The following is a 14,488-nucleotide window of genomic DNA, read 5'->3' on the forward strand; positions in this document are numbered from 1 at the left end:
CATCTCAAATGCCTGTAATTACACAACAAAAACGCAGGGAATATCAGTGCTTTATTCGTTCGTCTCATAGTCTCTTTGTTTCTCATTGAATCTGACATTTCTCCAGAGCTTTACAGGGCTTTCTTGTCGGGCGTGGCCCAATGACTTGCCGGAGATCAGTGCTAAAACTCGGTCGGCGAGCAAGTGGGTACAGGGCGCCACAGGGATCATCGCGCACTGGCGCCTGGCTCCCCCTTCCCGTCACACGGCCAGTCCGTGTCGCCTGGTACGAACGAAGGGAGACTTTGCGGTGCTGAGACGGACCAGTCTCAGTCGGAAGTCCGCCTCGCTTTGCCAAAGTCTCGAAGAGTTTCTCTAGATTAGTGCTGTCCTTTGCAGACGTCTCAAAATAGGCACAGCCATCACCGAGGGCTTGGAGCACCTCTGCCTTTGATATTTCTCTCTCGGACTCCAGGAGATCCACCTTGTTGGCGCAGACCAACAAGGGAACCTGCGGCTGTGCGCACTGCTCTGGCACAGAGGATCTGGTGAGTTTGGATTTAGCAGTCAGAATCTCCGTTCGCAGGGCGCACACCTCTTCGAATGAGCTCCGGTCATCAAGACTGAACACTAGAAGAAAAATGTCTCCTGCAAAAATATGACAATGGAAAAAAAAACAGTTAGTTTCCTCTATTTTCCTTTTATTTGTGTCTATGCATTGTGCGTCATTTACGCATGCACCTACAGTGATTCTTCCTTGAACAAATTAAACACTGACAAGCAAATTTAAGTTTCGCAGGACAGAGATTATGACTGAGACAATACTTACCAGTGAGGATAGACAGCCGCCGCTTGGCTGGGAAATCCCTTTCCCTGGACGCGTCCAGGATGTCAATTTGGTAGGTCTCCCCCCGGATACGAAACAGTTTCCTGAGGAAATCCTCGGAGGTGGGGTTGTACTCCTCCACAAATCCGTCCCGAAGGTATCTTCTCAGGATGGAGGTCTTGCCGACCCGTGGCGCACCAAGAACCACGATGCGCTTACGGTTCTGCGGCTTGGTGGAGCAAAGGGTGTCTTGGCCAATCTGACGGTGCCGGCTTTGACCATGAAGAACCAGCGCAGCCAGATGATCCAGTGGGGATCTCTTGCAGGGATGGCTGATGTTGGTAGTGGACAGCTGCCTCACGGCTGCCCCTGAGCGCGTCTTCTTTTCCTGTTTCCACTGAGACGTGGCCACTTTGAGTATCCCCAAACCCGCTTTAATCCCCGATGAACTCAGGTGTTGCAGAACTTTGGAGGACCCGGCGCTCTGACCGTCCATATTACCATGAAACTGGGACGCATCTATGGTGGAGTGGCTGAGTTGGTGCGGCACAGGGATTTGCGTGGTCTGTGCTCCGGCGGAGAGGCTGCCCATTTCCATCGTTTTAAGATGGGTTTGGTCTGTGGTTGCGCGCAATACAGTGGGCAGAATCGATGATCTGGCGTTTTAAAGCCCTGCTCAAGCTTGTCTTTAGCGCGGAGGCTGATGTCAGTTGCCTTTATATAGGCTATCCACAACCGCGTGGTTCATCCGCGTCACTGTGATTGACAGAAGAGGTTGTTGTGTCCTAGAGGAGAACACGGTGTTTTGAGGAAACTTAACGTAGGATTTACAACTGAACACGTTTTGCTCTGCTTACATGAGTTGCCCTAGTTACGTTTCTGAAGCCCCTTGATAACCTGAAATGTCCACACTGATTGCAATAGGTTATATCTTCTTCTTCTTCTTCTTCTTCTTCTTCTCATGGTATTTGCATAGCCTTAAAAGAAAGAAGGGACTAAAAGACAAGAAAGATTATTTCTGCTCTATTTTGTTCATTATATATTTTTTGTTTTGGTATTTATATATTCTTTAAATATATTCATTTTATTCTTCATACTTTTTACTTGTTCCTTTTCTTTTTATTACCTACAGTACCCTATATGCTCACATCAGACCTGTTTTTATTATTATTCAATTCACTTTTTTCAATTTTTTGTTTTTTTCTGTATTTTTTTATTGATTAATATGAAAAGAAAAAGAAAAGACAAGAGGGTCCTTCGATGCTCCATGGTTCTGAGGCGTCCGTTGCCATGGTTGCGATTTGAGGAAAACATACTGCTCACGCGCAGCCGTCGCTAGCTTGGTTAGCATTGCTAGGGATTCATTAGTTGTCCGTTACCGTTGCATTACGGTTTAGACCAAATGAACCGCGGGGAGAAGAAAGAGATAAGGCCTTTAAGTCATTCAGGTCAGCCACAACCTTCTGTGTCTCTGTTTCACTCCAGTCTGTCTCTTTCCCTCTTCTCTTAGTGAAGCCTGTGCCTGTTTTCACAGTGGACGCTCTGCTTTACCCCTGTGTGTGTATACTGTGAAACTAAACCTCTTCTCAGAGTAACACAGTACCACAGTGTAAAAATACCATGCCATAAGTGTTTTAAGTATACAAGTATTAGCATCGAGCTACACTTAAAACAGCAAAAGTAAAAGTAGCCTACTCATATTCACAATAATGTGCAGTATCTTACTGCATTAAAATTACAGATGCATTAATGTGTTTGTCACTAATATTTCAACTGATAAGTGGGGCTAATTATAACTAACTCCTTCGTAGTGTTTGGGAAGCTGGTGTATTTCCTCCCAGGGCTCAGTAAAGTCTTTTCTGATCTTAACCTATATGTATTTTATCAGATGTATCTGAAACTGCAAAGTAACTCGCTGTTTGTAGTTATCAAATAAAAGCATGAAATGGAAAGTAAGGTTCAAGCATCTCAACTGTGCTTGAATAAATGCAATTAGCTGCATTCCACAGTGTTTGAGTATGTCCGGATGTGTGCAAAAAATTGGTCAATGTCATCTGCTTTTGACAGATTAATTTACAAAGACATAAAAGCGCTGCTTTGGTTTCTCCCCTCAAGGACCAGCGACATTTCTTGCATCCAGCAAAGCAAAGCACTCATCTGAAAAACTGTGCTGACTCTGTGAAGGAAAAAAAAATGGAGGGAGGGAAGCAAAACACTCACAAAAGCCAAGGACTAATAATTGTTGTTGTGGTCATGGAAACTATAATCAGGCACTGTTGGATAAAGAGAAATTAACTATATTGCATAAGTGTTCCAGGGTAATCTCTCTGTCTCTGCCTGAGTGTATGTGGGTGTGAGCACTGATGTACCTTATGCACAATGAAGCAGAACCTTTTTTCCCTCTTTAAAATGTTAAAATCAGGGAATCACTAATACGCAATGTGATTCATTATAAACAATGCGTGTAGAGATTACAGGGAGAGAGATTATTCTTAGTATTCTAAGTATTGCTCCAATTCTAAGTATTGTAGCACCCAGTTTGAGATTATTACTCAAACACTCCCATACTGTTGTCATTTTGTCTCCTCTCCTCTCCCCTAGAGAAAAAGAAGCTAAAAACATCAGGTCAGTTTTCCATCTTGGCTGACGACCCTCATCCACGGGACCTCAATAAAGTAAACCCACTTCATCCATGTGCAGTGTTTACCAATAGTCATTTATCATTTGTTCCCCCAAACAGAATACAGTGTGTGGCACTTTCATTTTAAAGCAGTTGAATGTGTAAGTGAGTATGTGATCATGCCTGCAGCTTCATGTACCAAAACCACCCAAGGGCCATCAGAAACCAGGTCTCATGGCATGTGTGGATAAAACCCATCCAGTGAGTCTGGATCCTGACTCCCAGCCTCTGGCCTACACAGGTAAGTTGTATTCCTTTGCCCTCATGGACAACAGCAACCAACTGAAGAATTTACTGTAGCTAAAAAGAGATGATATCTGCATCATAAAATGCATCATTGAAACTAAAATTACTTTTTTCTATCCTGGCACTTTTCTTTTAAGAACCAGAAGTGCTTCGTTTTGATGACCAAGGGATGGTTCTTCCACACAGCATCCTGGGTAGTTTAGAGGATTTCAGAAGTTATCTGGAGGCTGAGGGGGAGACAGAGGTAAATTCTGAACAAATTTAATTTTCTCACATTGTGTAAACTAACAAATGCAATAGAGATACTTTGAGTTTGCATGAGCCACCTCTGGTGTCCTGTCTCCACCATCCAGTTGGTGAAGCGAATACCGACGTCCCAGAGAGATCCTCCACCTGAGACCCCAGGAAGGCCTCACTTTAAGGCTGTGGAGAGTGGGTGTGGGATCTCTTCAGGCCACAGAGACATCCAGAGTAATGCCCTGCAGCACTGGCATACACATATGAGGCAGCGTAGACGGCAGCAGGACTTCTTATCTGGTGAGCTGATCGGAGAGTACAGCAACCTGCAACAGGAAGAAATCAAATTTGTATTGCTGTTAAAGCCGGCTCAAAGTCTGCGTATAACTGCAGGTTTCTCGTTTGAAGCAAATTAAATAACTGGATTGATTTCTATTTCTACACAAGTGTCTTGTCTTTGTCCACCCTAACCCTGTATTTATCTGCTGCTCTTTTCATCTCTGTCAAGATTTGCTCCACAGGCCAGTCGAGACTTTACTGATGAACCAATCTTACCGCTTCAGAGAAACTCAGGAGCGGAAGGAATTTCTAAACCAAGTCATGCCACTCATCCACTCTGGATATGTATGACACACATTTTGCCTAATCTTGTCTACTGTGCCTTTAGCCATCTGTCAAACTCATAGTTCTCTGATACCTGAAATCTGTAACGCTCTGTTATCATATATTTCTGTGCAGCTTCTTCACTCGTGTCTTTACTTGTATGTCTTAGGGTTATCATGTGGGCAGTGAGTTTTGGAGTCTCCCCCATCGTTATGGAGATGAAATGAGTGGCATCACAGCCACTCTGACTCAGACAGAGCAGGGCAGACGGGACCCTGTCACACACGTAGGACAACCGAGCAGCATCCGCCAGGAATCAGGTACACACAGACACCTACGCTGTGTTCCAGCTTTTCCATGCACTCTCACTCTCTGCCTGGTTCCTCCTATTAGTGCATTCACCTGGAACATAGTGGTGACCCAGATAAAAAAAAAATGCTCTGTGACAGTTTAGCTGTCCACTTCTAACAACCACAGTTGGGATCAAGAGAAAACCCAAAACATCTTGAAATAAGCAGAAGAAAGAATTGTAATGGTAGGTCAGACAACACAAACTGGATGTGACTGACTGTATCCAAACAGCAGAAGAAGAGGAGGACACAGTGGCCCTCTTTTTGGGGGATTACTTTAGACAGAGACTGACTCTGACACAAGGTTCAAATGGGAGAAATGAGACAAAGCCAAAAAGACACACAGACTCACATACTGTACATAAGACTGACTGTGTTCTCTCTGTGGGAAAATTACCACCCTGTAGGAATAATTTGTGCTGAGACTCCACCTCCAGCCTCTTGGAATCGGGACCAGAGTGCTTACCTACAGCACCAGTGCCAGGAGCTCGGGGTGGTTCTACGGGACATGGACATCAAAAAGCCGGTGACACAAGTTTTATCAGATTTTTCATCTCTCAAATGTCAATATTAGTTTTGCATTGACAGTCCAGTAGGTGTGGGACTACATTTTCTAGAGTATAGCCTTGGATGTATTATGTATTTTCCATTCAAAACAGGCTGTTACTATCAGTTGTTCTCATATGAAGTTACAACCTGTTGACATTTCCAATAAAGCCTGGCAAAGGATTAATCATGCAAGAAATTCTACTGATCTACTTTTAGCAGGCATGTTTTTGATCACATATAGGTTTTTTAAAGAAGTCAAATAGCATTGTAGAATCTAAGTAAACATATAAACATGCGCCCCACTGATTTTCAACCCATAGTTGTTTATGTTTTGGAGCTATAGTTTTTAAGTAGCTTACTTAAAACAGCCTCCATGAGCTGTGTGTCACAGCCACTGCTGCTGCTCCAGCTGCTTACTGTGCAGGTGATCAGTCTAAATCAGTGGTCCCAACTACAGTAACTAACTTCCTGTTTTGTTTTCAGAACAGTGGCATGCACCTGTCCTTTTCACCTCATGCAGTGTCTTTGCCTCACGTCTCACCTTCTGAGGAGACACCCCTCACACTTTGAAACCCTCTGATCTAATCTCAAAGTTGTGATGCCACAGTCCAAATTCTGTATTATTCACTAAAGCAGGTTCTTTCTAACAGTGAACAATACCTACATTGTGCATCTTTTTTTTTTATTTTTTTTTACACAAACAGCTTCATTACTGGACCACTCTTCCTCCAACCACACAGCCCACTGAAGCTGCTCACACCCTCAGGACACTGTGTCTCTTGCTGCTGGAGCTGCTGGCTGCTCGTAATCAGTCTGTATCTTCATCACAAACAGCCTGTGACCATCCAGTCTTGGGCACACTGTTCTGGGTTTTCTGTGCAGGGAACAAACTACAGGGCAGCCAAGCACATGCACTCACACCCCCATATAAATACACATATGAACATGGGCATAAACACACACACATACATATATAAATTTACACGTGTATACACAAACACACAAAAAACTATTCACATACACTTATGATATATTTTATTGCCTGTAAAATGTACATTCAGTACACACAAGCATAATTAGATTAATGAAGCTCTTCCTGTGTCTGTGCACACACATGGTAAGGTGGAGAAGGTACAGTTATGAAATCTGGAGCGTGTCCAGTCATAGAGTAGCACTGTTGAGACTCTGTGGGGTACCAGAGCCAAAGAAAAGGGACAGAACCTGCCTTACTGCTGCCTCTGCATTACAATGACTCCATCAGCAGGGGCATGAGGTTCTGGGATAAACACAAATAAACTCAACTGTGCACTTCTTTGCACAGCCAGTTCCCATTTAATCCTATTAACACCCAAAGTAACAGGTGTTGGTTATGGGAGGGTTTCTTGAAATCACATCTTTTCTCATGTTTTCTTTTCTCACTTGGTATCCGCCTTCCTCTCCCTCTTTCGCTCTCTGTCTCAAACACACACACACACACACGTCTGTGCCAGTGAAATAAGAGAAAATTGTTGCAGTGTGTTCTGTCGTGTTGGTGGATAATGTGATGCTGAGGCGATTTAGGGTCTGAAGTACCTTCTGACAAACACACAGACAGAGACAGATTGTCCTGTCAGCAGCTGACTCGCCCATGGCTTTGTGACATATGTGCAAAGAGGGACAAAGATGATGGGGACAAGGAAGGGTTGTTAAGAGAGAAAAAAGAGAGGAAGGTAAATAGTAAGGGAGAGAAGAGAGAAAGCAGTGAAAGAAAATCAAGTTTTCAGTGTTACTTAACTGTAGAGAAGAGGGAAACTGAATTGTTTGTTTCACACTGCCTATGCCATAATATAGCGGTAGAGCTCTGCTGATAAGGCAGTCACAAGTATCAAGCATGAATTTGACGGTTTCATTCTAACAGTTGAGTTAGAACAGTACTCGCACTGAAGGACAGTGTACTGTCACCTTGATAAGCTTTAATTTGGCCGTTGATAACTGGACAGTGTGTTCCACAACACCTCGTCCTGTCACGCTGAAGGTTTCATTAGACACCTAATTTTGTCCTCCCTGTCTGTTCTCTCTGGATGCGAGTGGACAGGACATATGCGTCTGTGGGTGTTGGACTGAAAAGGATGTTGGGTATTACCTTTCCACAACAGGAACCAGAATGTTAAATGGTCAGCTGACCGTGTCCTTGAAAACCACGACTCTTTGTCACTTTGATTTCAGGACATCGATGGACTGGAGGTGATAGGCTCTGGCAAGCCATTCACTTCTGTCACAGTGTGCCGTAGTCCCCTTCTGGAGAAGGAAGAAGAGGAGAAGGAGCACAAGGAGGAGGAGAAGGAGGACCTGTAAGAAATAACTGTCTGTTCTTTTTCTGGACTGAATATGCATGGTGTTTTTGGGTGTACAGGTTAAATGTAAGCTGCATGAGCGTCAGGCCTGTATGGTAGTACAGTACTAACCCTCTCTGTGATCACTTGTTTTAAATGTGACCATAGCAGATCACACAAAACAGCAGCTGTCATTAACCTGAAGTCATGTTGAGTTTGTCAGACCACATCACAACCATGAAATAATGATTTTGTCAGGCGGGCTGTGTCTTTCCCACTTTCCCAGCAGATGTTGGCTGTGATGCAGTTTTGCTGTTTCCCAGCTGAAAAGAGGTTTCTCCTAAAACAGCCTGGAAACGCTTGTGTGGATTCAAGTTACTTTCACACAAAAGTAACTTGAAAAGTGTAAAATTAGCCTAGTGAAGACATAGTCTGAGCAATGTTGCTGTCTCGCTTTCACAGTGATCCAGTGGCACAATATGATGGCGCTCGGTCGGGTGTTCTGCTCATTCCTGCCTTGAGGTTCTGTGGTCAGCTTGCTAGCTGGACTGGAAACTCTGCCACTAACCAGGTACAGGCTGGCCTTTACACAGTGAGTTGGTGCGCGAGTGTAAATTTCAAACCATGACTACTCTCAAATGATGGCTGGGGCCTTTTATTTACCACAGCAGCAGAGAGAACCAGGCCTTCATTAGAGACGGGCTTTTACTGTGAAAAAAGCATCCAGAAGTGTTGAGTTTTGTTGACAGTAGTTTGGCATCAGTGCCATGACTCTGCTGTTGTAATGATGGAGTTAATGTCATGACTTTTCGGAACCCTTTTGTTATGTTTTGTTTTATGTTTTTTCCATGTGTTGTTTCCCTCAATTTGTGATTGTCTGCCCTGCCCTAATTGGTTTCACCTGTTTCCCATTGCCTTGTGTATTTAAGTCTCGTCATTTCCCTATGTCCTGGTCGGTTCGTCTGCTTTCATGCCTGAGTCTGTTTCCATGCCTGAGTGTGTATCCAAGCCTGTGTCTTTCCTGTGTTTGTTCCTGTACCTGTGCCTTGCATTTTTTTCCCCACCTCATGGACTTACTTTGGTTTCCTCTGTTTGCACGTAAGAACCTTTTGTGTTTTCATTTGGTTCGTTTTCTGAGTATTTTTCTCCTGCGTGGATGATTTTTGTTTTTTTGAGTTTTGTTCCCTGGCCCTGGACACTTCCAGTGATTTTTGGTTCATTAAAAGACTTTGAGTTGCTCCTAGCCTGTCTTGGGGGTTATTGCTTTTGGGTCCTGGCCTGATTCCTAGTCTCTTCATAACAGTTAATGCTATAGGATATTATATTAAGTTTACCAGTGTTTTTTTACCCAGCCTTTATTAGTGATTGGCCTTTATTTGTTTGTGCTGGTGATTTGAAACTAGGACATTATTTGAGTACAGTCTTCTTCTTTCTTCTTTTTTTGTCACCTTTGTATTCTCCAACACTCATTGATCAGGATGAAGTAGGATTAAGTGCCACAATAATCTTTGAGGTCCTGACTGGTGAAAGAGCCTCGTCACACCTGGAGCTGCACAATGAGGGCAGCACAGCCATCTTCTACAGCTGGCAGCAGCTTCCCGTGGCACGCAGCTTTCCTAACCTACGATCACAAACAAAGTGCCCACACTTCTACTTCAATTCCTCCTCTGGTACACACACACACAAACACAATCAGACACCTGCTGCCACCACTCTGACGTTATACGCTGTTTGTCTATGTATCAGTCTGTCAAATCTTTCAACCAGTGCTCAACCTGCCTTTCTGTTTTCCATTTTGCATCCCCTCCTGTCCAGGTGTGATCCTCCCGGGTGACACCCAGAGGGTGGAGTTTATATTTAAGTCAGAGAAGCCTGGGGTCCAAACTGAACTATGGCAGCTCAACACTCATCCTGTGCTGCTGCAAGGAGCCTCCATTCAAGTCAGGTTGAGGGGAGTAGCCCTGTACCAGGACAAAACGGCAGACCAGAGGTCTTTCATAGAGGTAGTTTTTCTATTACACTGTGTCAGAAAGTGAGAGAAAAACACATGGGCAGTGGCATTAAGGAGTTCATTAACAGACATGTTTTCTTTTTTTATGTCTGTGTTTGTGTTGCGTGTTCACGAGCAGACAAAGCTGGAAAAGATAGTGATGGTAAAAATGTGTCGCTCGATTGTGCATGAGGTGCTGCGTGGGGTTCACAGCCCAGAGAGACCCAGCTCTCCTGCAGAGCTCTACATCACTGAAGAGCAAAGGTTTCTAAACAAAAACCCCAAGGTAAATCCTTCTGATCAGGATCTTTGTGATCAGTGAAGCTGTGTTTATTTTTTATTTTTATTTTTATTTTTTATTTTTTTTTTGCAAATCCCTCACAGAAAAACAGTCTCCTTTCCTTTGATGCATATGTAGTCAGAAACACATTGTTCATCACACATCAGGTTGGCCTAATTTCATGTACCACTGATGTGTCAAACATTTGTCTTTGTACGGAGTCTTTTTGTCCATGTTCAATCTAAATCTCAGTCACATGGCCTGGTTCAGTGCGAGATGACACGTTAATGAACTCATTCTTCATTTTGTTCTGTTTGAAATTTTACTGACTGTAGGCGAGAGTATGATCAGCCTGCTGCAGCTGCCCCTCCCCAGTCTGAATTTTATTGCAGTTTCCCATTCATTTAGCACTCCACAATTATATTTTTGCCATCATAATTCTTGGTAACTCATTAACTAATCGTAGAATGTAACTGCTAATACCTTAGACCAGTCACCGTTGCCTCAACACTGTACAAAAGGGGTTATGTTGCCATAGCAATGTAATAGGAACCTGGCTTTAACTGGGTTAATTGGAAGACTGATTAGATTCTTCTCTATGAATTTGAATTTAGTGAATATAGAGCCTGTCTGTCTTAAAAGTGTCCTGAGCTAATCTCCAGTAGACATGGGAGGGAATGATCGCAAACATCATTGGAAAGTGCAGCCAAACATTAAGACTGAAATAGTATCATTTATTCATTATTATCAACTCATCTAACCTGTGACTGGGATGAATTGTCTTTTCCTTACAAAGTCACATCTAGCTTGACCAAATTTTAAGATCATGATAACTCTTTTGGCTTTTTACATTATCACAATTTTTTTTCACCACAAAGCAACGCAGGCATATTTCTTCTGTGGTTTTAGTTGCAGTACCTTAATCAGCCAGTTGAGGACCTAAAGAGACTGTGGCAAGAAATGAATCAAGGACACACCTGGGACTTCTCTGTTGATACTCTCCGACAGGTATAGACAAAAAGTAGAGATCTGGTAAACAATAACACTTGGTCAGTACAAACAAAGTACATGTAGCAGTAACTCTAGCAGGTTGATTCAAGGATATAGTCTCTCTCTTTATCCATTAATTTGTTCCCATATTCAAGGTTGTGCTGTCTCTGCCTGATGGAGAGTCAGCTCAGGACACCACCACCAGAGAAAAGAGCCTGGCCCAGCTCAACTCTCTGCTTCTGCAGCTGTCTGAACCTTCTGAACTGAAACACCGACGTCTAACAGCAGCAGCTATAGGGTGAGGCATAAACACACTTGAGTCATGTAGCCCGTCTTTCATTGCATCCCACACTCTCACACTCAGTGTAATAAGCCTGGATGTTACAGTGGTGTGTGGTGCCCCCTGCAGACAGCAGCTGTGGAAAAACCTTCTGGACACGATGGCTGGTGAGGCCATGCGGCTCAGAAACCTGCTGGGCCTCCCGGAGAGAGAAACGTGGATCGATAAAAAGGATGAATCCGTAATCTCTGATGCTGGTGAGACTCACACACTTTCACTCAGACATAGATCAATGAAGGCAGTAAATATGTGCTGTTTACTACTGTTATTACATCACAGATTTGGCTGATAATATAAACAAAGATGAGAAGAGTGAGAAAAAGGGAGGAACCGCTGCTAAAGAGGAGAGGAGTGGAGCAAGATCCAGATTTAAAGATGACATCAAAGGAGAGTCCAGGTCACCGACAACTGAGAAACCAGCTGAGGTGAGAGGCGGGAACGGTGTGTGTGTGTGTGTGTGTGTGTGTGTGTGTGTGTGTGTGTGTGTGTGTGTGTAACTGACTCACCTTCATCAACACAGAGACAGAGAATTATGAGTTTTTTTGCCACAGAGTGGCAGCAGACTCACAAGCACAATTATGAGCAGGAGTGAAGTACCTTGTTTTTTTTTAAGACATGACACATTGCTTCAGCTGACTTTGACCTGATCCAATATGAGTCACCTCCACCACTTCAAACAAGCTGTTAGTTCGTCATTCATCTGTCTGCCATTCACTGGGATCCTGTTGTCTTGTTACTACTGACTGCCTCCACACAACTCGGCCACCTACTGCCTCACTCCAAAATGTTTTCACCTCAAATTAACCATTTAATTTGTGGTGTTAAAACCAGCAATTCTGTATTCGGTCTTCCCAGAAAAATGTAGGAAACTAATGCTCTCCGTCCAGTGTTTTTCCCCCAGAGAAACCATTGTAGTAGCTTAGAAATAGAGTATGGTAGAGGCCATTCATGTTTCTGCAGCGTGACTGGTCGGGTGAGATAACGAGCAAACAAATGACACTTGGTACCCATTCATTTTAAATGTAGATGATTGTTTTCCTGCTCCCATCCACCATGCCTCCATCCTCATTATACCCAGCTACTCTGCATCATCCTGTTCACAAATCTAAATTTCAGCAACTTTTCCTCGTGAGCACGGGGACTGAAAACTCTAATGAGGATGGTGACTGTGTTGTTCAGACATAGATGATGACATATTGTCTCCCGTAGCTCACTCGTTCACCACAGAAACAATGTTGTGGGTGTGAATCTGGCCCAAGACCTATTAAATCTCTCTTATGATGGTTCGTGTCTCTGTTGTGGGCTGTTGAAAGAAAAAAGAAATGACATATGACAATATTAAATTTAGAAATACACTATCAGCACCGTCTTGTCTGTGTGGCTGTGTGTTTTGCTGAGTGATTTTCTCCTCCATGTGATGGTTGAATCATAGGTAAGGTACAGCCTACTACTCACAGGGTACCATGGTAACAGAACACTGTGTGAAAATGTGCACCTGCTCTCCAAATGTGTGCCCAGGGTGTGAATTAATAGGACCTGGACTGGTACAAGCCATCTGTGGTACACACACACACGTGCAAGCATGTGCACGGAGACACACACACATACAGCCATAGATATACATTAACTCAAACAATACACAACATGAAGTAAATGACATGTCATCAAATATAAGGGAGGTAGTTTTTCATCACATAACATGCACACGACCACTTACCAACCAATTCATTTTGGTCATTCGATCGTCCTGCATGCTCAATACAAACTAAGTTTTATATGCCTTCTATCTGTCAACCTTGTGTACAAAGGAGAGCAAAAAGAAGGGGAAAAGAAGAGATGAAGTGGGGAAGCGCAGCAAGCAAGGGAAAGAGTCCGCCACGCTGTCTGATACCCGTCCTGAGAGCATCAGTCAGGAACCTCCTGATGACCAAAATGTAAAAGCAGAGGTGACAGACATTTACACAAGGCTCCTGCACAGAAAGGTGAGTCCTTCAATTATCTTTCCAATGCAGTTTCTTATTTTGAAGGGGCACTCTAACAATTTTACACACTGAGCATGGTTTACTCGCCATGGGGACTGAACCTGAAAGTCACCCTGATGATGTCATTGGGGTTATCGTGGCATTTTCAACAGAGTACCTGTGTTTCAAACTGGAGGTGTAAGGTTTAACAGAAGTGATTAATTAGGAGGCAGGGTGAGAGCTCAACTAGTACAAGGGACTAGAAGTCAGAATACCTCAGCCTCTCTTCTTCATTTATCTAATTAAAGACTTCAGTCTTCAGGTGCATTATGGGAAATGTAATGTAGGATTCTGCATTTTTAGACCTTGACCTATTCTATGATTTAAAGTCAGGGTGTCTTGCCACCTGCTGCATTCATTTTGACCATTATTTTTAAAGTCTGCTTCTAGTGAGTCCCTCAACTTCATGAAAGTACTAAACTAAATTACTGGAGTATTCTTTTAAGGTTTCTTTTTGTCCAGACCTGTGTACATCCTGTGTATAAATCTGTTTATCTGGCAGGTTTACGCTCTGGTGGAAGACCTGGTGGAAACCCTGTGTGAGCTGATGGATGAGGGAGATGAGGACAACGCACACATTATAAACACAATAGAGACACAGTAGCCCTACAGTGTAATAAAACTTGTGACACGGGATTCCTGAATCTCTGTTTTTATACCGTATTCTGCTGTGAAATAAACTTTTTCTTCCCCTGGCACAGTGGAGATGTGGAGCAATATTAATTCTGTCTCATTCACTCTCTCACATTCGCATCGGCAGATGATAGTAGGTTAACAGTACCGCTGACTCTGCAAACGACGCCCCCCCTCGTCCCCGCCTCTCTTTTACGTTGTGATCAGTGTGTGTGCTGTGCGCTCCCGGCCTGCCGGTGCTGTATGCGTTGTGTGGATGGGGCTGCCCGAGTGAGAGAGGGAGAGAGTGAGCCGTGTGCTGTGGCTTATCCTTGTCCTATGCGGATTTCATCACTGACTGCCTGCCCGAGCGGCTCGCAGCATCCAGGGTAGGCCGGGATTTAGACGCTGACATCCCCATTCAAGGATTTCTGTAACACTCACTGCACGGATATAGGTGCGGGGTGGGTAAT

The 14,488-nt window shown here is 43.7% G+C and overlaps 2 protein-coding genes across 2 annotated transcripts; one reads left to right on the forward strand and one right to left on the reverse strand.

Annotated features, from left to right (window-relative positions):
• Window positions 1–40: 40 nt before the first annotated feature.
• On the reverse strand, window positions 41–1,415 carry si:dkey-27j5.5 (GTP-binding protein Rhes). The gene is made up of 2 exons (XM_041036456.1): window positions 809–1,415; window positions 41–627 (listed from the first exon to the last, which is right to left on the reverse strand). Exons 1-2 carry the CDS (start codon window positions 1,401–1,403, stop codon window positions 83–85), a joined length of 1,140 nt encoding a protein of 379 aa, XP_040892390.1. The 5' UTR covers window positions 1,404–1,415; the 3' UTR covers window positions 41–82.
• A 1,335-nt stretch (window positions 1,416–2,750) lies between these two features.
• Window positions 2,751–14,007, forward strand: LOC121180144 (mycbp associated protein). Its single transcript, XM_041035308.1, has 19 exons — window positions 2,751–2,757; window positions 3,407–3,480; window positions 3,615–3,726; window positions 3,869–3,975; window positions 4,085–4,268; window positions 4,477–4,592; window positions 4,741–4,891; window positions 5,329–5,447; window positions 7,676–7,800; window positions 8,245–8,353; window positions 9,260–9,452; window positions 9,598–9,785; window positions 9,912–10,058; window positions 10,962–11,060; window positions 11,198–11,340; window positions 11,452–11,579; window positions 11,662–11,807; window positions 13,191–13,364; window positions 13,906–14,007. The coding sequence occupies exons 1-19, from the start codon at window positions 2,751–2,753 to the stop codon at window positions 14,005–14,007; spliced, it is 2,424 nt and encodes an 807-aa protein (XP_040891242.1).
• Window positions 14,008–14,488: the final 481 nt, after the last annotated feature.

The sequence above is a fragment of the Toxotes jaculatrix genome, chromosome 4 (assembly GCF_017976425.1).
Source record: "Toxotes jaculatrix isolate fToxJac2 chromosome 4, fToxJac2.pri, whole genome shotgun sequence".
In the NCBI taxonomy this organism is placed as follows: domain Eukaryota; kingdom Metazoa; phylum Chordata; class Actinopteri; family Toxotidae; genus Toxotes; species Toxotes jaculatrix.

Excerpts from the sequence above, each read along its gene's own strand:
- si:dkey-27j5.5 (XM_041036456.1), bottom strand. The coding sequence starts at position 1,403 with ATGGAAATGGGCAGCCTCTCCGCCGGAGCACAGACCACGCAAATCCCT. Across the intron at positions 628-808 it reads GCGGCTGTCTATCCTCACTG|GAGACATTTTTCTTCTAGTG; the intron begins GTAAGTATTGTC and ends ATATTTTTGCAG.
- LOC121180144 (XM_041035308.1), top strand. Across the intron at positions 10,059-10,961 it reads TTCTAAACAAAAACCCCAAG|TTGCAGTACCTTAATCAGCC; the intron begins GTAAATCCTTCT and ends CTGTGGTTTTAG. Across the intron at positions 11,061-11,197 it reads CTGTTGATACTCTCCGACAG|GTTGTGCTGTCTCTGCCTGA; the intron begins GTATAGACAAAA and ends CCCATATTCAAG.